The sequence below is a fragment of the Manis pentadactyla genome, chromosome 7 (assembly GCF_030020395.1).
Source record: "Manis pentadactyla isolate mManPen7 chromosome 7, mManPen7.hap1, whole genome shotgun sequence".
Classification (NCBI taxonomy): Eukaryota; Metazoa; Chordata; class Mammalia; order Pholidota; family Manidae; genus Manis; species Manis pentadactyla.
In genome coordinates this window covers 115,173,056-115,198,845 of record NC_080025.1, presented here as the reverse complement: position 1 = coordinate 115,198,845, position 25,790 = coordinate 115,173,056, and the positions used below count along the sequence as shown (strand labels likewise).

Genomic DNA, 25,790 nt, shown 5'->3' with positions numbered 1-25,790 from the left:
AAACAACGGGCCTAGAACTAGTTGCCACAGTTTCTTTGGAAGGCAGGAAACTACTCATGTTGACAGTTGGCAGCTTATGAGCTGTAGTTGTCACCCCAATGAAAATGGCACATTGTTGTTCCAGTTTGAAGAATGGGGTGGTGTAGATTTCTCTGAGACTAGAGAGCCTGTTTTCTAGGTGGCGCTCATCTGTGGCTTTACTTATGATCGTTCTCACCTCCAGAATACCTACTAACTTCATTAAAATGTGATCATTTACATGATATTTTGAGTCACAGTCCTTCCAAGCAGAAGGAGCAGCCATGGTTCTTTGGAAGTTTGCAATGTGAAGATGCCTGGTGGGTTAATCACCAGTGATGGCTTTCGCACAAACCCCCCTTCACATTCGGGCTGCATCATAATGCTGTCCCCTCTCCATAAGCCCTTCCCTGAGAACCAAAATCTCTAAAAATAAATAAGCAAGAAAATACCAGCAGCTTCACTGTGAGAATTAAATTTTCTCACCAAAAGTGCCAAACTCCACCCCCAGACTGACACTACTGGAGGGTTCTGTGGCGCCCCAAGGCGCTGAGAGAAAGCAGTCACTGTAAATGTATTGGTTATGGAGGGCATGGAGATGGAGGATTAAATGGACTCCCTTGGAGTAAAACTCCTTGATTAAAAAAATATAATAGTAAATGTGTAATAAACACTATTAATATATTGGCCACCGTTTAAAACAAAAATGGTATGTTTTACTTAGTGTAAAAGGGAAAGAAAGAATGGGTATTGCAGGAGTTGATGAAACTTTATCTTGCCTGTCAGATTAGATGTAATAAACCTACAGGCCTGCAAATCATGAATAATTGGGAAGGGCATAAAGGTCTTGAATAATTTGAAAAATAATCTTATTAATAAATAAACTTATTCATTAGGTAGGTGAGTAAATCTAAGCATTTAAACTGGAATTCAAGTAGACAAGCCACAGAGACTCTGGACTCAATCTTATTTATATTAGGCAGTGATTTGACGTTCACAGCATTAGAATCTAGGACACTGATGGAGTCTGTATGTATAAAGGGGAAGTTATTACATAAGGTTGCCTTGGTTACTCCTTGAATTGCTGAGAGAACACTGAGTGCTTCAGGTAAGGGAAGTGGATATAGTTAATATACTGTAAGAATACAAAAATAAAATTATATTCCTAAATAAAAGGCTTTCGCCTATATAAAGTGATTGGGGGTGGTTGTTGAATATTAACTCTAAAACATCTACTAAAAAATGGTGCCATTAAAAATCCTAGATGAAAATACTTTTGATGCCTTACTTTTGGGTGAAATTCATTAAATCTAATACCCAATTTCATTGATCTTTCATGTTAATCTCAGAATACATTTTAAAAAATTACCTTAATTTTTACAAGTTGGGAGATAATTCCAAAGCAAACAAACAGAAACAATTTACCAAGACCAAGTACGAAACCTGCATTTTGATCTATTGTGACTATTTTAAAAAACACTATGTTTTGAAATCATATGTCAACTATGATTTGCAATGTAAACTGATCTGAATCTTTCATAGTTCATTTAAGGACATGAGTCATGTGATTTTACATAAGGAAACTAGAAAGGGATGTATCAAGATAATCTCTTCAAATACCAGTATCAATTAGAAAATATGCTACAGCCCAAACAGAGAAGTTATGTTTTTTTAATTTCAAAATAATGTTTTCAGGCTAATACAGGATAATCCAGTTTTAAAATATATAAGATTAAATTTCCACATTTAAAAAGAGACCAAATCTAAAACTGTAAACTATAGCACTTAGTTATGATGGTCATATAACTCAGCAAAACATTGTCCATACAGACATGCTAAAACATATTGGAATGATTTTCACATTTGCTTACTTTTTTCATATTAAAAAAAATCATATAAGGTACTTTATGGAATAACTGCAGAGTAGACAATGGAGGAAAACTGAATATAAATATGAAAATAAAATTCTGCTATCAGCTAATGTTCTCTGTTACAGAGAAACATTATTTTAAAAGTGCTAATATTTTCATTGCAAATAGTAGCAGAATATATTTAAATATTAGACAAACCAGTTGGTTGAAAAATTTTGCAGGATACAAGTGAAATATTTTAAAAATTATAGGTCATTGGGAGGCTTTATATGTTAGTACACTGATGAATACTCTTACATTCTAATATATACGCATAAGTTAACTTTGGGTATATGTAAGTATTCAGATTCTGGTTACTATGAAATAGTACAAAGATGATCTCATAGTTGATGTAACAAATGAAAGATGATCTTTAGACAAGGAGGAGAAAGACAGCTGTTTACTAGAATTCTCTTTAAACCCGACATTTAAAGTGTGTGTGTGTGTGTGTGTGTGTGTGTGTGTGTGGTGTGTGTGTGTGTGTGTGTAAATAGCACTGAAAGGGGATTGAAGAGTTTGCTATTTTCTTCTTTCTTAAGCCCATCAAACAATGGTATAAGTAGAAACTAGGTTTCATCACAAAGGAAAAGTCATAGGTGACATTACCATGCTTTAGGTTTAAAATCTTTCTTAAAGGTTAGGTTTGCTAAAAGTTTCCTAAAAATATACATTTGTTTTTATTATCAGTTTGACTTTCGACCAGAATAATTGAAAATAACTATTAATCAATCCAAAAGCATACTTTGAAAATTTCTACAAGGAATTACAGTAAATCAAACCAAACTATAATTGCGGGAGATCAAACTTAGAAGAACAAGATAGTATGAAAATATATTTCCCCTTTCATCTGCGCCACACAAAGTCTCTATGTCTTAAAAACTATTGACTTAGTAGTCTTCTAATTAACAGACATTTCTTTGTGCCTAAGGTTCTTTATAACCAGTCATATTAGCTTAATTTAACATAAAACTGCAATAGTAAAATTTGGTCACAGTAGCGGATGTCAAGATTCCCATGGCTTGGGAGGAATTGTCTGCATTTAAGATTAAATGTGTTTATAAAATATAACATTGGTTAAGAAACAAACCAAAACAACCAACCTCCCTTCCCCCCCACAAAAGACTTAAAACTCTTAAAAAAAAAAGGAAAGCTTTTGAATAAATCAAAATCAGAATACTGGGCTTAGAATATAAAAGTCTCCCAATTTAAGTGAAATTTGTCAAAAGTATTCCATTCTTCATAAAAATATATAGCTATTTTATAAGGCATTATGTTTTCTTCAAAAACTATCTTAACATTTAAATTATGAGTAAGAAAATGTGCTCTTTTAAATTTTGTAATTAAAAAAAAGCTGCATTCCTGCAACTAACAAAAATACATAAGGCATTTTTCTTTTAACTGCTTACAAGCACACACAGTTCAGGCTATCCACCTAAAACTTGTTCTTAAATCTAATTCATTCAAGCAGCAGATGAAACACTCATCCTAAGAGGCTTCCTGAAATGTCACATTCTCCTTGAAGCCTTCTGAATATTCCAGTAGACATTAGCTGTTCTTTTCTGTGTATTCCTATAGCCTTTGGAGTTTCTCTCTCTCATAATCCTCACTTCCGTATGCCTTGTGGAATGGTTCATTCTTTACAGAGCTCTCTCCTCTGCGAAACTGTACGCTCCTTTGGATGGGAGCAGAATGACATTCATCTCTGCATCCCAGCAGGAGATTATACACGGCAGGCACTGCACGGCTGCCGAGCAAGCAGGGAAACTGAAGAACAGAGCGTGGGCATGGACACTGGGCGCCCAACTGGTGTGTGGGTTTGTTTCCCAAAGTTTACTTTAAAGTAGAGAATGCTTACTTTTAGCCATTAACAGACATCACATTGTCTGGTTTAAATACCCACTGAGAAATACTGCATTTGGAGCCAGGGGCTCCTGAGAATGGTTAAAAGAAACAGAAGCATGTGTAACAAGGAGGAGTCATTTACCATTTTCTTTTGTCAGAATGTCCCTCAGTCACTGTAACCTCTTAAAGTTTAAAAGCAGTTAAAGTTTCACATATTAAACCATGTAAATTTGGTTAGAGAAAAAAAGGTTTTCAGAAATAATGAGTGAACAGTGCAAATACTGGGTTGCTTCATGAGAATCTTGCCATGTGCTTTTCTTCCCCCTTAAAAAAGAAAAATGTAAAACACTCTCCAGTTTTAACACAAACAGAAGATAAATATTTATGAAGGGAAACAAATTCCACAGCATTCCATACAGATTTCCAAACAGTCTGATGATTCACAACAGGCATCCATGATGCCACAGTCCATGTCACAAGGGCAGCTACAGTCGTCCCCCATCTCCTCCCCACAGCAACAGCAGCAGGCTTCTGAGGTGCAGATGCCACATGCAGCGCGTCCCAGGACAATGTTGCAGAGCGTCAGGAATTCACAGAAAAGGCAGGCCAGGATACAGTGGACACAGCAATCTTCATTGCCAGTTTGGAGACCACATATTGAAAAAGGGAACACAAAATAGATAAATCATCAATGGACTGAGCAATAAGAATATCAGAATAATTCAGTGATCCAGAACCCCATGACGTGCAGTCCTAGAAGGCTGTTATGAGCTAGAAGCTCAAAAAGAAACACGTTAAGTTGTAGATGAGCAATCTTTAGAAGTAGAGAAAGGACTTAAAACAAATGGTGTATATGCAGGTGTGGGACAGAGTATTCCTCTCAGGCGCTGTGCAGCAGTCCGTGGTCCCAGGCTCTACTTGGCGGTCGCTCTCCTCTCCCCTATATCCTATTGCGCTCTCTCACTTAAAGCTAAAATGATTCCATGACCTGAAAGTCCTGCAGGAACAGGTTATTTCCTTCAACTGTTCTACCCACCTCCAAATTTGGAAGGAAAAATTTTTAAGTATGATGGATTCAGAAGTTAAATTGGGATCAACCTATTTTACTTTCCAGTAAAACTAACTCAACTGCATGGTCTTGAAATTTTTTGGTTTCCTAAGAATTAGAAAACCAATGAGACTCTCTGGTTAGGCCCAACCACTGTTTCTGGAATAGTTCTTCTGCCTATTTCTAACAAAGGATTTGTACCTTACCAAATATGAATAGTGACACAGTGGCATTGCCTTCCCACTTCCTGTGTGGCCAAGTGCTTTATATTTGTTACTTCCTGAGACAATGCTGATGATGCCTTTCTAAACATTTACCAAACTTCATGAATCAATATAAAAAGATGAGAAATCGAACAGATTTCAATGTAACACATTTAGTATACCATCTTCTAAGCTCTTTCCTTTAGAATTTTGGGGCAAGTAAGAGGAGCAAGTAAAGAAATTTCTATTTCGGGAGGACTTTTAATATCTGTAATAAAATCACTTAAGACCAATGTTATAAGACATTTGTTGAATTTCAGAAATATCTGTGAATTTTGACCAGGGTTATTTCTGGGTTTATGTGTTTTTTGTTTGTTTGTTTTCACGTATATTTTGTATAATGCAAGCTTTCATGAGGGTATTCTACTTCCAAAAGCCCCCAACCCCATCCCATATGTCTCTTTAAGTTTCTTTATTTGGCTTTAAAAGTGAGTGCCTTTGAGAGAGTTTCAGCACATTGTGTCACGGTCTCATCAAATCTCCCCAATTCCTTGAACATCTCCCTGTTTCTCTGTAGTCTCTAACTTTGTAGAGAGTCCCTACCATTGTAAAAGGGGGAACTGTGGAAATACAAGGCCATACTCCACATACCAGATGGCAGGAAAGGGGGAAGGTCAGAACAGAACTCAGAAGGTAACCTCCATAGTCGTTCATAGAATTAAAGGCTAAAAGAATGCACCCAGCTTTCCTTCTGTTTTTCTCAGTGCCAACCCCAGTCCCACGTACAGTGGTCTACGGAGCAGCTGGAAGCAGCTCATAGAGTTGTAAGAGTCCGCAGGGTGCCTCCATCTTCCCCTAATGTTTTCAGTAGTATCCAATCATATCAGGAGAATGCCAAAATCAGCTACAGGAATCCAGGTCCATAGCCTTGGAAAATTCTGGGTTTCTAAAGAGTGTCTGTGGTTTCTCTCTTTCTATGTTCTTTCTATAAACTTTTATTCTAAAATCTGTCTTACATGTCTGTTCAGTTAAGATTTTCCAGGCTTTTATCATGATGATTTGTAAAATACTTGAAATATTCCAAAGAGCTAGCTTTATTAAGAGAAAAGTAAATACAGCAAGCCAGTTCAATTTAACTTGCTTTCAAACAAATACCCATATTAACCAATTCTAACACTTCTGACCTTAACTTTCTATTCCACTGTGGAATGCCTGTATTTCAAAGGGTGAGTGGGAGAATCTACAAACACTTACTTGACGCTGAAGAAACTTTTAACTGAGTATTCCTAAAATCCTAAGAATAGTTATTGAGCATTAGATTCTTTATGTATTAATCACAAAATACATCATACATAGAATTTTATGTAATGGATGTATCAATTTTAAAGGAGAAAGAATGGTCATCCCACCAAGACTTAGAAATACAGGGTTTTATCTTTAAAGCCTCTTTTGGTCCCTAAGTGTGTCTTCCTCTCCCAAGATATAATCACTGACTTGAATGTTGAGTAAATCATTCCCTTGCATTTCACTGTATTTTTTACAATAGTGAATGTATAAATACTCTTATCAGGAAGGAAACAGTACCGTATGAATATTCTGTGAGTAGTTTTTTTTGCACAACATTGTGTATCAGATTTACCCTTGCGGATTCATATCTATATATATAGTTCACTTACTTTCCAGGTGTATAGTATTCTATTATTTAATAGACCATTATTTACTTACCCATACTATTTATGAATATTTTGGTTATTTCCAGTGTTTTCATTATTCTGAACATTACAGTTAGAAGTAGTCCTCTGCAAGTCTCCTCGAGTGCACACACTAAATGACTGGCAGAACCGCTGGGTAAGAGGATATGCAAACGTTTCCAAAGTGATGCTCCAGAACTCACTCCCACCCACCGAATACGAGAATGCTCACTGTGCCGCACCTTCGCCAATCTTTGAAACTGTCAGACTTTCACAGCTGCAAATTAGTTAACTGTGAAATAGCGCCTCATGGTGGTTTTACTTTGTATTTACTTATTTACTAATTAAGTTTAGACATCTTTTTGTGTCTGTTGGCCATTCATGTTTCCTCCTCTTTAAAACGGGTGTTTAGGGTGTTTGTTTTCTCACTCTCTTTTCTATTGAGTTGCCTTTTTTTTTCTTACTGATGTGCAAAAGTTCTTCATATATTCAAGATGGCAGTCCTTTGTTAACTGTGATTGTCCTCTTTCAGTATGTGGCTTTTCTTGATTAACATGGGTGAGTTAATTTTTAGACTTGAAGAGCCTGCCCTGATGAAGAAAAACGCAAATCCAATCTTGTAGTTGGTTGGAGATGTGGGATTACATGGCTGAAGAAGTGAAATGGCAGGTAAGTCAGTGAAAAGAAGAGGAGGCATTAAGATTTAGCAACAGGAATGAAATTAAAAGGTTGAGTGTCTGATGAAGGGAGGACAGCCATGCCTACATACAGAAACCAAGAAGAAACCAGTAAGTAATCAGGAGTGAGAGAATAAAGGTGTTTGGTATGAAATCAAAAGCCCTCAGGATGAAGAGGGATAGGGGTGATATTCTGAACTAAACAACCCATTTGCTGCTCATAGGATGTATCCATTTGAAAATAAAAACCTCTTCCAGATCTTAGACAATAGTGACAGTGGTCATACAGAAATTAGCAGCCCTAAGCCAAGAAAAGACTCTCTCCAAACTGCTGCTTTTAGCCAATGAGATTTATAAATTAATTTAAGTCTGTCAAACTGTATCTGTACTTTTAGTAAACAAGGAAGATGAAAAATTCTTAGTTCTTAAATAGACGAAATACTCCTTTTCTACATCAAATACTCCCTTTCTATCTTATGTTGTGATTTCTATAACTAGTGGGTAGGAGTGGTTGTTTTATACAGAATGGGAAGCCTAGCATTAACGAAGGAGAAGTATTTATTTGCTGTTTTCAGAATTAAGAAATGTTAGGAGAAATGGTTTCATTACTATTTCATTTTTAAAAAGCTATTTAAGAAACTTACTTTGTACTAAACCCTGTTTTAAGCTGTTTACAAATAGTAATTTCATTTAATTCTAATAATATTCCTAAGAAGCAGTACTGGTACTATCCCCATCTTACTAATACAGAGACAACTGACAGACATTTTATGACATTTGTTCCAAGTCCTGGAGGCAGTAAGCAGCAGAGCCAGTGTCAGAAGCTGCACCATCTGCCAGCGCGGCCCGCGCTCTAACCCAGCATGCTGTGTTGCCTCTGGGGGGCGGGGTCACTTCTAACACTTGGTTCATCTTCCATGGGGGAAGATCAGTTATGAATCCAAACCTTTCTGCAGATTTGTCTTGCTGATCTGTCTGTTTTTAGCTTTGATTCACGTTTCTTTTCCTTTCTGAAGATGAGATTCTGAATTTTGGTTTTAAAAGAGGGTTGATAGTAAGTGTTAACCTTCAACAAGTAAAAGCAAGGTTTATGAGTTGGAGAATTGATAAATGGCCAGTTACATTGCTGAAACAGACATAATAGGGTAGGCAGCCAAGGGACAGATAGTGTCTCAATCGAAAGAAACAAATCTGTGAATTTAAAACAGCAAAATTAAGCTCCATAGTTACATGAACAAGAGCAATATAGAGATTACATAGGAACGCTAGTGGTAAACATACAGTAATGACAGAGGTCTCAAAAGAATAAGGTCTTTATTTACATATTAAAACTTACAAAAAATAGACATCCTCTTTAAAACATCAGTCCTACACAATTTGCTAGAAAAGTGCTTTGCACCACTCTGAAAAACCAGATGTATTAAGGGGATGGGCACCTTAAGAGGCCACAAACCAAGACGTATTTCAGAGACTAAAGTGACATTAAACAAGGCGCATTTACAGAGACACCCATCAAGAACACAGTCATTTTCTGTACTGTATAGAGAAATACCTAGACAGGACAACAAAAAAAGAAAAAATGGATCCCTAAATTCTGTCGAATCAACTTAATGACCTTATTTATATTCGTTGACAAAAACATTTTTCTTCTCAGATGTGTTCTAGAAAGAGTAATTTGAAATAAACGAAGAATAGCTGTTACATTTTCTGCCACTACTACCTCCACCATGCCAGGGACATCAAGAATCATAAAAGGCATTAAGATGTTGGTTTTACTGGAAGCAAAGAGAGGATTATAATTAGTATCAAACTAAGAAGACTTGAGGAAACTTTCAAGAAGATGAGTCCTCTGCATGCATGTAGTTCACTGTCAGAAATAATTCTTTTTTCCCCTGTTCTTGAGGTTTTTAGTTTTTATGGTTTTATCCAGTCATGTTTGCAGTTTTTGCCAAAGTGTTTAACCTTTGAGAAGCCAACTAGGTTCTGGGAAGGATGCCTGTCCCAAACTGGGCCAAGCCAGAATTGCATAATTCAGTGTAGTATTGAGAGGAGAGCTCAGCACAAGCCTGACAGGTACTGTAAATTTGGGAAAACACAGGAACATCCCAGCAGCCAAGTTAAGTAAAATGAAAGCATAAGAGGAAATCTTTAGCACAATGTTTGATTTAAAACAGAAACAAAAACAACTTATGAACCAATGCAGACATAAACCCAAACAGAAGCTTTGAATGCTATGAAAGGTCATCAGTGTTCCATGCACGCGGCTGGCGTAGCTGGACAGTGTCCGGCTTCCTGATGCCATAGGGGTAACAACTGAAACCGACTTAAATTGACTGGTAACAATGTTGGTGGCTAATCCACAGGACTTTGTTTTGATTAAAATGAGACTGAAGATATTAAACTAACTACATGTTAGTTTAACAATGAAATTATTCCACACTGATTTACCCAATCACATGTGGCCAGAAATGTTAAGAAAATATGAGGAAAGCAGTTTGTTATAACAAAAGGACCTCTGCCTAAGAGCCATCAGAAAACTATTCACACAGTAAATTCAACTCTATTCTAAATAAGTCTCTTATATTTCTTTAGTTTCCTTCTTTTAACATGTGGTATGACAAGTGCTCTGAATTTCTTGGAACACAGACACCAAAGAGCAGAGTACAGGGGAGGGCAAAGAGTGGTGAGTTCTGAGAATAACCCACAACCCATTTTTGAGCCCACAAAGATTTGCATGTGCTTTATCGGAGCTAATCTCTAATAATGTTTCCTATGACTTAAAATGCCTGAAATACTTTCTTTGTCAGGTCACTGTCACCTCACCTATAAACTGAGCAGCGAGTTTGCACCCATGGTTAACAGGCCAACAGTATGCCCACACACAACTGTCAGTCAGTTCACGACTGTCAGTTCTCGTGTCAGAACACGAGCAGTCAGTTACGTGGAACCAGGAATTTAGGAAACAGCATCAAAGAGGTCAAACCTGACTGTACCTTTACAACCAAAGCTGCAGAGAACCCACAGGTGTCCCCATGTCTTTAGCCTCTAAGGCTCACATCTGCCCAGTGGGCATACAAGGGGAATCATGGTGCAGAGGAAGCCCAAGCTGGGTGCAGGCACTCTTCTTCCCAGATCCTGCTTGATTGTGACTGTTGTCTGTCAATACAAAGTCAAAAAGCAGGCTCAAAGTGGGTTTTGGTCATCCTAAGTTGCAGCCAGGATAGCTAAGTTAGTATCTGGTCTCTGAGAAGAGCCAGCTGTGAGGGATGAGACGCAGACATCTCCAGTGAGTTCTGCTCCTCCAGTGCTCCCAGGGCCAGGAAATATTCACTCATACAGCACGGTAGCTCTCCAAGTAGCTCTGCGTGTCCCAGCCGGAGGACACAGAGCATTCTGGCCCACAGCCCTAGAATGACCTGCTGCCTGCACAAACTGGCCTGAAGTGCGCCTCCTGCACAGAGCCCTCTGGCACACTGCTGTCCCTGTGAGGACATGCGTCTTAGCCAGAACACAGTCAACATTTTCCTAGTAGGGAGGAAAGGGAGTTAGGTCAGGAGGTAGAAAGAGTGAGCTACATTTTCCACTGCTGCATAAAGACGACCACACTTAGGAACTAACTGAACAATAATCTTCACTGTTATCTTTCCTTTCAACCAACTCAAAAGAACCTTGGAAAAAACCAGCACCGTTCTCCCACAGCCTGCAAAGGGACTCCTCAATAATTTTCCTATCATGTGTCCAAATTCTGGACTCCATCCTCCACTTAGGGGGCGTGCATTCGTATTTTGAATCATAGTAAGTGGAGAGCACAGAGCTTTGCTTCTATTCGTTTACTTCATTAAATATCCAGTAATTATGGGTCATCACCTAATTGTGGCCCTGATTCACACAGTTGTTTCTAAAGAGTCACAATTTACAAAGTCCAGGAAGGTAACATATGTACCAGGATGACTTTTTGTTTCCCAGGAGCTTTACAAAGAAATCTGAATAGAAGTAAAAGTTCAGCTAGTTGGAGTGTTTATAACACTGTACATGTAAAGTCAGCATGGGGCAGAGAGGAGGGGAAAGAAAAGCTAAAAAAAAAAATTGATGGTGCTAGTCATATTTACATTAGTTGACTGGATCTCTGTAACACTTTAAGGTCACAATTTTGATAGCTGCTAATAACAGCATTGTCGTCACAGGCATATGGTGAGGATTCAGAGACAGTGCATATAAAGTGTTCAATAAACGATTTATCATGTGAGTACTTACTAAAGATTATTACTGTGAAGAGGGCAAACTATTCTAGGGAGGCCACAACTCTTTGCTCACTGGTTTTTCACCCACTCTGATTACCACACCCATTCTGTTTTAACCTAAAGGGGTTTATTATAGAGGGCTCTGTTCATGATTCAGACACTTGAAAAGACAGAACCGAGAAGGCAACTCCGAGACATGGAATCTCCAGAAGAGTGGAGCAGCTATCTGGGAAAAATTAGTAAATCTTGTGTTTTGCTATAGCAGAAGATTTTAAAATAATAATCGTTTTCTAGATTTAAATTATCATCCGTTTATTTTCTCAGAAATGAGAAAGCAGCAACAGAGTTAAGACCATACTTTCCTTGAGCCTATTCAATGCTGACTTTAAGTTGGCCAGTTGAAATATCTCTAATCTAAAAAGTTTAACTAATAACAAGGCTGAATATAACTTCTGAATAACACAATCTGCTTTAGATCATAAAAGCATTTTTCCTCAAAATACTATCTATGGCTAGGACAACATATAAGAAATTAAACGCTCTAGCGTTAATGAAAACATGTTTGTATAAAAATGATCTAAGCTGTATCTCCCAAAAGCTGAACTTAGTATTTTTCCCATTTTTTATTTTTGCAATGCTGTTTATTTCACAATTCATATTTCAGCTTCATCTCTTCCAATCTGTGCTTGGTTATTGCACAAGGTCAGATTATGAAAAGAAAGAAACTTTTATTTTTATTTTAAATTTTTAAAATTTTTTTATTTTGTTGTCATTAATTTACAATTATATGAAGAACATTATGTTTACTAGGCTCCCCCCTTCACCAAGTCCCCCCGATAAACCCCATTATAGTCACTGTCCATCAGCATAGTAAGATGCTGTAGAATCACTACTTGTCTTCTGTGTTGCACAGCCCTCCCCGTGCCTCCTCCCATATTATACATGCTAATCATAATGCCCCCTTTCTTTTTCCCCACCCCTAGCCCTCCCTTCCCACCTATCCTCCCCAGTCCCTTTCCCTTTGGTAACTGTTAGTCCATTCTTGGGTTCTGTGATTCTGCTGCTCTTTTGTTACTTCAGTTTTCCTTTGTTCTTATACTCCACATATGAGTGAAGTCATTTGGTACTTGTCTTTCTCCGCCTGGCTTATTTCACTGAGCATAATACCCTCTAGCACCATCCATGTTGTTGCAAATGGTAGGGTTTGTTTTCTTCTTATGGCTGAATAATATTCCATTGTGTATATGAACCACATCTTCTTTATCCATTCATCTAATGATGGACACTTAGGTTGCTTCCATTTCTTGGCTATTGTAAATAGTGCTGCAATAAACATAGGGGTGCATCTGTCTTTTTCAAACTGGGCTGCTGCATTCTTAGGGTAAATTCCTAGAAGTGGAATTCCTGGGTCAAATGGTACGTCTATTTTGAGCTTTTTGAGGAACCGCCATACTGCTTTCCACAATGGTTGAACTAATTTACATTCCCACCAGCAGTGTAGGAGGGTTCCCCTTTCTCCACAACCTTGCCAACATTTGTTGTTGTTTGTTTTTGGGTGGTGGCGATTCTTACTGGTGTGAGGTGATATCTCATTGTGGTTTTAATTTGCATTTCTTTGATGACTAGCGATGTGGAGCATCTTTTCATGTGTCTGTTGGCCATCTGAATTTCTTCTTTGGAGAACTGTCTGTTCAGCTCCTCTGCCCATTTTTTAATTGGATAATTTGCTTTTTGTTTGTTGAAGTGCGTGAGCTCTTTATATATTTTGGATGTCAACCCTTTATCGGATCTGTCATTTATGAATATATTCTCCCATACTGTAGGGTACCTTTTTTGCTCTATTGATGGTGTCCTTTGCTGTACAGAAGCTTTTCAGCTTGATATAGTCCCACTTAATAAACTTTTTTTTAAAAGCCACACAGTACGCACTGGGGTGATCCTGCAAAATGTTGATGAGAGTAAAATGGCAACTTTGCCATATCGGATGCTTGTTATCTAATTATATTTATTGAGGTCTAATTGACATACAATATTATATTAGTTTCAGGTGTACAATATAGTTTTTATATATTATATAGTCTTTATATATCAATATTTGCATACAGTGTGAAATGATCATCAGATATGTCTAGCTAACAGCAATCACCATAGTTATAGAATTTTTTCTTGTGATGAGAACTTTTAAGATCTACTCTTTTAGAAACCTTCAAGTATACATAACAGTAGTCTTGACTACAGTCACGTGCTATATACTTCTCAGCCCCATGACTTATTTCTTTTACAACTGTAAGTCTGTGCCATTTGACCCCCTTCATCCATTGTCCAACCCTCCCTGCCCCACCCCCACCTCAGACCACCACTAATTTTTTCTTTGTATCTGCAAATTCCTGGTTGGTTGGTTTTTAGACACCATGTGTAAATGAGGTCATATGGTATTTGACTTACTTTACTTATTAGCTTAATGCCATCAAGGCCCATCCATATTGTCACAAATGGCAAGATTTACTTCCTTTTTTATGGCTGAATAATATTTCAGTGTATGTGTGTCAACATACATTTGAATATATATTTATGTGTGTGTGTGAGAATATCTGATCTTTAATCATCCATCAATGGACACTTAGGTTGTTTCCATATATTGGCTGTTGTAAATAGTGCTGCAGTTAACATAGTACAGATATCTTTTCAAGTCAGTATTTTCATTTCTTTCAGATAAATACCCAGAAATGAAATTGCTAGACCCTATGGTAATTCTATTTTTCATTTCTTGAGGAACCTCCATACTAGAGGTTTTCCATAGTGGCTGCACCAATTTACATTCTTTCCAATGGTGCATAAGAACTCCTTTTCTCTACAACCTTGCCAACATTTATCTCTTCTCTTTTTGATAATAGCCAATCTAACTGGTGTAAGGCAGTATCTTACTGTGGTTTTGATTTGCATCTCCTAGATGATTAGCAATGTTGAGCTTCTTTTCATGGACCTGTTGGCCTTCTGTATGTCACCTTTGGAAAAATGCCTATTCAGAGCCTCTGCCCATTTTTTAAATCCAGTTTTGTTGTTGTTGTTGTTACTGCATTGTATGAATTCTTTCCATATTTTGGGAATCAACCCCTTATCAGATACTTGCAAATATTTTCTTCCATTTGGTAGGTTGCCTTTTTGTTTTGTTGGTGGTTTCTCTTTGCTGTGCAGCTTCTTTAGATTGATGTAATCATACTTTATTTTTGCTGTTTTTACCTTCAATTCTGGTATCAAATCCAAAAAACTGTCACCAAGACAGATGTCAAAGATCTTCCTGTCTATGTTTTCTTCAGGAATTTTATGGTTTCAGGTCTTACATTCAAGTATTTAATCTGTTTTGAGTTAATTTTTGTATATGGTATAAGATAGTGGTCCTGTTTAATTCTTCTGTATGTGGCTATCTAATTTTTCCAACACCACTTACTGAAGAGGCTGCCCATTCCCCATTGTATATGCTTGGCTCCTTCTGATAAATTGACCATATATGCATGGGTTTATTTCTGGGCACTCTATTCTGTTCTGTTGACCTATATGTTTATTTTTTATGCCAATACCATATTGTTTATTAGCAATTACTATAGCTTTGTAATATTCTTTAAAATCAGAGCTTATAATGCCTCCAGCTTTGTCTTTCTCAAAACTCCTTTGGCTATTTGGGGTCTTTTACAGTTCCACACAAATTTTTGAATTGTTCTATTTCTGCAAAAAATGCCATTGGAATTTTGATAGATATTGCATTGAATCTGTAGTTTGCTCTGGGCATTACGGACATTTTAATAATACTAATTTTTCCAATCCATGAGAATATCCTCCCATTTATTTGTTATCTTTAATTTTTTTCATCAGTGTCTTATAACTTTCAGAGTACAAGTTTTTCAACCCTTTGATTATATTTATTTCTAGGAATTTTATTTTTTGATGCAATTATAAATGGGAATTAATTCTTAATTTCATTTTCTGATAATTCATTATTAGTGCATAGAAACAAAACAAAATTTTCATATGGATTTTCGATCCTGTGACTTAACTGAATTTGTTGCTGAGCTCTAGCACTTTTTTAGAGTCTGGGGTTTTCTATAATAATATGTCATCTGCAAATAGTGGTAGTTTTACCTTTTCCTTTCCAATTTATATGCCTTCTTTTTGTCACCTACTTGCTGTGGCTAAAATTTTGAATACTACACTGAATAAAAGTGGGGAGAGTGGGCATTCTTGTCTTATTCCTGATCTTAGAGGAATAGCTTTGAGTTTTTCTCCATTGAGTATGTTAGCAATGTGCTTGTCATATTTGGCCTTTATTATGTTGAGGTACATTCACTTTGTTGAGAGTTTTTACCATAAATGGATGGCGAATTTTATCAAATGCTTTTTCTGCACCTATTGAGATGACCATATGACTTTTATTCTTCATTTTATTAACACAGTGTATATGTTGATTTGTGGATGTTGAACCATTCTTGCATCTCTGGGCTAAATCCCACTTGCTCATTACATATGATCCTTTAAATGTATTGTTGAATTCAGCTTGCTAATATTTTGTTGAGGATGTTTCATTTATGTTCATTGGGGACACTGGCCTGTAATTTTATTTTCTTGTGGCATCCTTGCCTGGCTTTCATATTATCAGTTTAGCACTGGCATCATAAAATGAGTTTGGAAGTATTTTGTCTTCTATTTTTTGGAAAGAGTTCTTTAAATGCTCAGTAGAATTCACCAGTGAAGCTGTCTGGTTTAACTTTTGTTTGTTGGCAGGTTTTTGACTACTGACTCAATCTTCCTACTAGTTATCTGTCAAGATTTTTATATTTCTTTATGATTCAGTCTTGGTAAATTGTATGCTTCTGGGAATTTATTTCTTCTAGGTTGTCAAATTTGTTGGTATATAATTGTTCATAGCAGTCTAACGTTTTTTTTTTTTTTCCTGTGATATCACTTGTACTATTTCCCTTTCATTTCTGATTTTGAGGTCTCTTCCTGGTGAGTCTAATTAAAGGCTTGTCAGTTTCACTAATTTTTTTCAAAGAACCAGTTCTTAGTTTCACTGATCTTTTGCCTTTTTAGTCTTATTTATTTTCACCTGATCTTTGTTATTTCTTTCCTTCTAGTAACTCTGAGCTTCATTTGTTTTTTTTTTTTTTTAGTTCTTTGAGGAGTGAAGTTAGGTTGTTTATTTGAGACTTTTCTTGTTTCTTAAGGTAGGCATTTATGGCTGTGAACTTCCCTTGTAGAACTAATTTTGTTGCATCCCAAAAGTTTTGCTATGTTATATTTTCATTTGCCTCAAGAATTTTAACATCTCTTTTGATTTTTTCTTTGACCTACTAGTGTTCAGCGGCATGTTGCTTAATCTCTACCTATTTGTGAGTTTTCCAGTTCTCTTCTTGTAATTTCCAACCACAATGGTATGAAATTAGAAGTCAAAGATGCTCAATATAATTTCAATCTTCTTAAATTTATTGTCTTGTCTGTGGCTTGACATATAATTTATCCTGGAGAATGTTCCATGTGCACTTGAAAAGAATGTGTATTCTTGTGCTTTTGGACAGAAAGTTCTGTGTATGTATCTTAAATCTATCTGGTCTAACATGTCATTTAAGGAGATGGTTCTCTACTGAGTTTCTGTCTGGATGATCTAACCATTGATGTCAGTGGGGTATTAAAGCCCTGTACTATTGTATTGGTATTTCTCCTTTTAAGTCTGTTAATATTTGCTTTATATATTTAGGTGCTCCTATATTGAATAAATATTTACAAATGTTATATCCTCTTGTTGGAATCAACCCATCATTATATAATGATCTTCTTTGTTACTTCTTACATTCTTTGTTTTAAAGTCCATTTGTCTGATAGCTACTCCAGCTTTCTTTTGGTTTCTATTTCATGTAATAATTTTTTTCCATCCCTTCACTTAAATCTGTATATATCCTTAATCTGAAATGAGTCTGTTGTAGACACACATAGATGGGTCTTTTTTTAAAATTTTCTTCAAATTCATCTTACTACTCCAACTTTTAATTGGAGAGTCTAGTTCATTTACACTTAAAGTAATTATTGATAGGCATGTACATTCTGCTGTTTTGTAGCTCCTGTTCCTCCTTCTCTTGCACTCTTTGTGACTTGATGATTTTCTGTGGTGGTATCTGTTCTAGGTTTTTGCTTTGTGGTTATCATGAGTTACATATAATGACTTATAACTTAAAATAGATTGTTAGGATTATAACAACAGAAGTTTACATTCTAAAGCTCTGCATTTTTACTCTTCTCCCCTTTTTAATGTCACATTTTTGCATCTTTTTCTGTAGTGTATCCTTTAGCTACTTATTTAGTTATTTTTATTACTTTTGTCTTTTAACCATGCTAGCTATATAAGTAATTAATCTGCTAGCTTACAAAATTCAATTATTCTAAGTTTTTCTATATATTCCCTTACCAGTGAGATTTATACTTTCATAAATTTTCTCATTACTAATCAGTGCCCTCTTTTCAACTTGAAGAAGTCCCTATAACATTCCTTGTAAGGTGGTCTTAATAATAGTAAATTCCTTTAGTTTTTGCTTGTCTGGAAAACTCCCCTGTAATTCAGAATGACAACTTTGATGGATGGATTATTCTTGTCTGCAGGTTTTTTTCTTTAAGCATTTTGGATATATCATACCACTCCCTTCTGACCTGCAAAGTTCCTGTGGAAAAATTTGCTGATTTTTATGTAAATTTGTTGATCCCTTTATGTAACCAGTTGTTTTTCTCTTGCTGCCTTTAGGATTCTCTTATCTTTAACCTTTCACATTTTAATTAGAGTGTCTTGGTAGCAGTCCCCTTGGGTTCATCTCATTTGGAACTCTCTGAGCTTCCTAGATCTGTATGTCTGTTCCCTTCCCCAGGTTAAGGAAGTTTTCAGTCATTAGTTCTTCAAATAAGTTTTCTGTTCTTTTTTAGTGTGAACATTATTCTGCTTAATGTTGTTCCATAGGTCCCTTATTTTCATTTTTAAAAATTCTTCTTGCCACTCTGTCTTGGATGAGTTTCATTGCTTTGCCTCCCAGCTAACTGACCCAGTCTTCTGTTTCATCCAGTCTTGTTGAGCCAATGCCTCTCGTGTATTATTCAATTCAGTTGTGTATTTTTCAGCTCCATGACTTCTATCTAGTATTTTATTATATTTCTCCTTATTGAAGTTCTGTGTTCCTCTTCTCCCAAGTTAGTGAGCATCTTTATGACTATTATTTTGAACTCATTATCAGGTAAATCTTATCTGTTTAATTAAGGTTATTTTCTTAGGTTTTATCTTGTTCTTTCTTTCAGAACATAGTCCTCTGTTTCTCTATTGTCCCTGAGTTTCTCTGTTGGCTTCTATGCATTAGATAAAACAATCACCTGTCCCAGTCTGAAGGAGTGGCTTCATGTGGGGGATGAATCTTACAGTTCTTCTCTGCCCTAGCTCTTGCTTGTCTCTTAAATCTTTGTGATTGCCCAAGCAGCCTATTTTATATTTAGCAGCTCTCCATAGTATTTCAAGACCTGTCAGTGTCCCAAAGGGGAGGATCTCAGCACCTAAATTCAGGCTGATTAGAAGGCAGTCCCTTAGACAGCAGCTTCTAAAGTATGCAAATATGCTTTTTGTCCCACAGGGACGTATATATATATATATATATATATACTTTCATAAATTTTCTCGTTACTAATCAGTACTCTCTTTTCAACTTGAAGAAGTCCCTATAACATTCCTTGTAAGGTGGTCTTAATAATAGTAAGTCCCACTGGCCACCAGAAGTAGGTGATCAAGTGATGTCTGTGGGCAGCAGTCACATACATGTACTCAGTATGGGACACACTGGTGCTCTGGTGGGCAAAGAGGGAGAACATGCAGATAGTGCCTGCCCTCTGAGATGTCTGAAAAGAATGACAGCAGGCAAGTTGGAGGAAGGCAGAGGAGAGCACTGAGACGTGCCAGCCTCAGTCCCCAGAGGGTACCCGAGTGGGCCCCTAGATGTGTGTTAAATTAGATGCCTACCCCTAAGGCCAATGCTTTAAGCCATAAAGTCTCTTTCACATAAAGTCTGGGCATCTCCCAACAGGCTGCCTCTGAGGCAGACCCTGGGGTGGGTGAGTCTGAGCCCTAAACACTGTTTCTCAGTTCACTACAGGGGAGGCAAGCCCCTTGGTTTTCAAAGTTAATGTTTCGGGGGCTGTCTCTCAGGTGCAGGTCTTAAAGTTGGGTACCTGATGTAGGGCGCAAACTCTTTGCTCCTCAAGAAGGGATTCCAGGTCCTGGGTTCCCTCCCAGTTACGGTTGCCGTGCCGGGGCTGAGGTTTATGGTGAGATAGTTTCTTGGCCTCTCCTGTCTGCTTCATGAAGAGTTTTTTCTCATTTGCCTGATGTGTGGGATTCACTCAGTTTTTATTGTTCCATATGTAGCTGTAGATTTGGTATATTGACGGCAGGAGGTGAGTTCAGGATCCTTCTATGTTGTCATCTTGAACTGGAACTTCCCACATTGGATGCTTTCAGTCACTAATATTAGCCTATTACTGAGCCCACCAGGTTTGGCCAGGTTACCTGGGACATGATGTCTTGATGACAACATGGGAATAAACACTAAGACGACGCTGAGAGTATTCCCAGCATTAGTATCATGTGGGTACTTAAGCGTTCCTGAACAGGTGTCCAAAGGGCTGAGAGGCCCCGGCTCTGGCTGCTCCTGCGGGCACCTGCGGAGGCCTCGTGGGCATGAGGAGCCTTGCCTTGGGAGCCCAGGACATGCTCCCTAGCCAAAAAGGCACAGCAGTGACAGACACTCCAGGCACGATGAAGAGAAACAAGCAGAGTGAAACGAGACTCCCCAGCAGCATTGTGAAGCAGTGCTCGGGAGGCAAACCCTGTCATTTATGGAATTAATTTGTGAAGAATTGATGGCATTGTTACTCTTTCCACGTCTGTCCCTCTCCACCCATGTTATCTATTCATACAATTTCGGTTTTTTTTTTTTTAAGTCTCAGATGAATAGGACAGCCTGACACTGAAATTATAAGGTACAAATACCTCCACCTTAATTTAGTATACAAACAATTCCAGAGCCAAGAAAACCTACCAACATGCTGTTTGCAAGCAGATAAACCTGGTTTTCTTCTACAATAAAAATTTTGTAGCCTTGCTATATTACTTTAAATTGTGGAAAAGGAGATAAAAATAAAGACCCTCTTATTTAGCTGCCTCCCAGTCCTCTGCACTTCATCAGGGCCACCCCTCACCTGAGGTTTTTCTGAGTCACTGCTCATTACCTACTGTGGCAATTAAGGCAAATGCTAGAACTACTAACAGAAATGCCAAAAGTGTCTGTGGTGGTGGCTGGCTATATGTTTGGTTCCAGTGAGGCTTCCAGCAACAGGGGAGTAAGATTCTTGGGGGCATAAAAGCAAAGAGGCACAGACGCAACTTAGGATCACCCTGCCATCTTCATGAATGACACAGACAGATAAGTGTTATTCTATTTGTTAGGATTGGGAAAGTTAAAACCTATTTTCTGGTCTTGACTCTGTCACTAATTGGTTATGTGACCTTGAACAAATCATTTTACTCAGTGCCTTTATGCATATAATGAAGGGGAAAATGATCTTTGAGTTCTTTTCAAGCAGTAAGTTTCTATGATGATATAATCTACTATGATCTCTAAACAGTACATTTTTAAGTCTGGCTCAGGGTCTTGTCTTGGCCTTGAACAGAGCCATTATTTGGCTTAACACAATACTCAAAGCACAATGGAAAGTTAATAAATGCTGAACACACACTGTCTCCAAGTTGGCTAAACCCTAGGAGCAGATGGTCAGATTGCATATTAGGTAAAGAGAAGCAAAGGTGGTTCCAGAAAATGGGGAAAAAGAAACAGAGGCAAGAAGATGATAGTTTCAGAGATGGCTGTGACTCAGCATTTCTGGGGCAGGGAAAACCAGGTAGTAAGCCTTCAATTTTCCATTTCAGGAATGAGGAGGTGGGCATAGCATCACTGATCATACCATGGTGTCAGGTGGCACGACTGAGGAATGTCAAGGCGGAAGCGTTAGCAGGAGTTGACAAGACTCTGGGTGAAGCGTGGTGGGAAGAGAAGAGTCAAGTGTCACTCCCCTTGCTGGAGCCACTTACCAGTTTGATTTAAGACATTTTGAACATAAGACATAGTAGGTCTGAAGATACTCAAATGGAGATGTCTGAGAGAGAGCTGGGGAGTTAGAGGCAGCTGAGACCCTGACAGTGAATGAAATCATTAAGTTGCTCAGGGAGAATGTACCAAGTGAAAAAAGGAGAGCTGCAAGAAGACAGCGGCATTAAGGGAAGGGCAGAGGAAACTGAGGGCGAAACAACTAGAAACCCCAGGAAGGCAGTGCCATGGAAGCAAGAGAAAAAAACATGTCAAATACTGTTTAGCTAGAGAAATTTCAGCGATGTGATAGGGGTGGAGGTGAATAGCAGTGTGCTGAGGAGTGACTGAAAAATAGGAAATAGAGATGTCCTTTCAAGAAATCTGTGATGGGGAAGAAAAACCTGAGGGGACATTGCAGAGGGAGGCAGGACTGAGGAAGAGACGCCCAGTCCTTACACTTGTAACATACGCACTGTCCCACAGGAAAGGCTCGACATGTTTACTGTTCTCTGGCAGAGTGGAGGGCAGGATCTGTGTCACAGGTTCTGTTACTACAGGAAGCAAGGCATCTCTTCCTTTGAAATGGGAGATAAAAACGGTTCAGATTTAGGTAAGTTTGTAGGAGGGGCCCGAGGTAGAGAGATCTTAAGGGAATGCTGGATGGCTTCTTTTCCCACAGAGCCGCGGGACAGTCTAGGGAGAGCTCAAGTCTGTGTGGCCCACTGCTGAATCCCAGTACCCAAGACTGCCTGCCACACAGCAAGCTTGGTAATGACTTCTTGAATGAATTAGGGACACACAGAAGATTTGTGGAAGGATTGTGAGAATCCAGTTTAGACCCAGAACTATGTACAGGTAGTGATGGTGATTTTTATGGACATCAAGGTTTCTTCAATAGTGATTAGCTCCTTGGTATACACAGAAGTTGAAACGACAGACCCCGAGATTTTTGGTTCTGAAAGACAAGTATGCCAGAATGACAGGGTCTTACGCAAGTTGGGAGATGCATCAAGAGCGCTGGATAAGGAAGAAAATGTATGTGAGACCAGATAGATAGATATCTATCTAGCTCTCTATATCTATAAAGATAGATACAATGGTCAGTGGGGGTTCAAGAGCCAACTATGTTTGTACTTATGTATGACTAAAAGTATGTATTTGTTTAAAAGTAATAGAAAAATGACCAAAAAGATACTAGATTGGAAGATAAAATGGGTCTGCTCTACAGAAACTAGGATACAGGCCTGGGCACAAGGTGGACCCTTTCCATAATTGAGTTGAGGAAATTCATTTGTATGGCTTGAGGCAAAGATCACTTTTAGTTTTACTTTAACTTCTCCTGTCACTCCACAGAACACATTTTCTAGGAAAGAGCTACCATAAATGTTGAGTAGTAACTTTAGAAAGAACTCTTTTCCCGTCATTCCAAAATGCAATTTCTGCATCCCTCACTGAGCATAATTATTAGGAGAAAAATAAACTTCAACTTCTAGTGTCAACTTTAAATTATGTTATGGGGATATTATTCCCCAAGAGGTCTGGTTCCTCCAGTTTGATTTCCCAAGAGAAGTCAAAGTAGAAATTTAGGCAGGTTTAATATGCCTTTGGAAAACTAGTATATTAATCCATGTTGCTCTTTTCTTTCAATTATCTTCACACTTCGCCTCAAATCCTGGATTTCTCAATCTTCTAGGAGACAACTACTATTTATTTGTATGATTATTTTTCCCGTCAGAATAGGGAATATGAATAAGCTCCCTGAGCAAACTGTTTTATAATTATTCAGTCTTACTCTTCTAATTGCCTCCTATATCCACCTGAGAGAATGCCTACCAACTCCATTTTCCCTTTATCAAGTGTACAAGAAATAGGGAAGCCGTACAAATTACCAGTGCTGGGAAGGGGGCCTGAGGCCACACTATGTTGCATATCAATCAAAATCTCTTTGGAAGATTTGCCTGGTAGCCCCAAAACAAATTTTTCACCCAATTGATGATTTTCGATCCATTTCTTCTATTTTCTCCTGTACTAATATATGGAGCGCTAAGCTAAGATTACCCAAATTGTGGCATACAAAACCATGAAGTTAAGTTTCTCCATGCCCCTGTATCCTGATACTGCTGACTATGCTTTGATAAAAGTATATCGTTAAAATGTAAACAGGAGAATAACACTTTCTTAGGAATTTAATACAGTTTTTTTAAGAGGGAAATTTTGGGTATGTCCTTTATTCTTATTTCAATTTCAGTTGAGCAAAAAAGCTATTAAAAATATGTGTTGTCTGCATTATGAAAACTGCACACAGAAATGTAAGTTCACAAAACTAGTATGTTATGAAAAAAACTATTTGCATGCTAAACATTTTTTGTAGTGTAAAGGGGGCCAGAGCAGGTATTCTTGTTTCTGTGTGCCATGGACCCAAAATAGTATTTTTAATTGGGTAGAATAAACAGGGATTCAAAGGAAATCAGTTATATTGAAGTACTTACAATATTTAAAGTAGAACAAATATGTAATTTACTAACATTTTCATAACTAGACCTAGTAGTCATTTGATAACTACTCTATTTCACGATTTCTGCAACAACTGTAGTAATATGAAAATGTTAGTAACAAAGTCAGATACCACCAGTGCTACTGGAGTTTATTGCTTACATTTCTAATTGAAGGAAATGCTAAATTTCATTTAAAGCATAGAAACTAATTAAATTTTTTTCCTCATTAAACAGACCCCTTCCAAAGCTAAGAACCCTTGAGCTGAAGGATAAGTAAATCGTTCAAGTAGCTTCCTAGTGTATTCAGCTTAAACCTTTTATTAAAAAAAGTTAGACCTTGCAAGTTTTTCAGAAATGTGCACACTTGGTACCATGAGCTCCCTTCTACTCTATTTTATACAAATTTTAACTATAAAATTAGTGAAAACATTTCTAAGCAAAACTAGCACCTATTCTACATTATATCAATTAGTTTACGAATCAGAATCATTTGAGAATGTAATTTTGAAAAGCCAAATAGTAAATAAAGCATCTATATATTCTGAAAGCATGGGAAGCTAATTCAATCTAGACAAAAAAATCACTGTTAAAAAAGTGTTGGGTCTTAAACCATAAAACTCTTAGAAGAAAACATAGGCAAAAATCTCCTGGAAATAAACATGAGCAACTTCTTCATGAACATATCTCTCCGGGCAAGGGAAACAAAAGCAAAAATGAACAAGTGGGACTATATCAAACTAAAAAGCTTCTGTACAGCAAAGGACACCATCAGTAGAACAAAAAGACATCCTATAGTATGGAAGAATATATTCATAAATGACAGATCCGATAAAGGATGGACATCCAAAATATATAAAGAGCTCGCATACCTCAACAAACAAAAAGCAAATAATCCAATTAAAAAATGGGCACAGGATCTGAACAGACACTTCACCAAAGAAGAAATTCAGATGGCCAACATGCACATGAAAAGATGCTCCACATCACTAATCATCAGAGAAACACAAATTAAAACCACAATGAGATATCACCTCATACCAGTAAGGATGGCCACCATCCAAAAGACAAAGAACAACAAATGCTGGCGAGGATACGGAGAAAGGGGAATCCTCCTACACTGCTGGTAGGAAGGTAAATTAGTTCAACCATTGTGGAAAACAATATGGAGGTTCCTCAAAAAACTAAAAATAGAAATTCCATTTGACCTGGGAATCCCACTCCTTGGAATTTACCCAAAGAATACAAGTTCTCAGATTCAAAAAGACATATGCACCCCTATGTTTATCACAGCATTATTTACAATAGCCAAGATATGGAAGCAACCTAAGTGTCCACTAGTGGATGAATGGATAAAGATGTGGTGTATAGATATATATACATATATATGTGTGTGTGTGTGTGTGTGTATACACACACACACACACACACAATGGAATATTATTCAGCCATAAGAAGAAAACAAATCCTACTCTTTGCAACAACATGGATGGAGCTAGAGGGTATTA

General features: G+C 37.4%; 1 protein-coding gene across 1 annotated transcript in view; it reads right to left on the bottom strand.

Annotated features, from left to right (window-relative positions):
- Nucleotides 1-4,126: 4,126 nt before the first annotated feature.
- Nucleotides 4,127-25,790, bottom strand: part of MDFIC (MyoD family inhibitor domain containing) — an 86,353-nt gene continuing 64,689 nt past the window's right edge. The window contains exon 6 of the mRNA XM_057504693.1: nucleotides 4,127-4,400. Coding sequence (XP_057360676.1) covers nucleotides 4,153-4,400 — 248 coding nt within the window. The 3' untranslated portion in view covers nucleotides 4,127-4,152. The remainder of the gene's footprint in view (nucleotides 4,401-25,790) is intronic.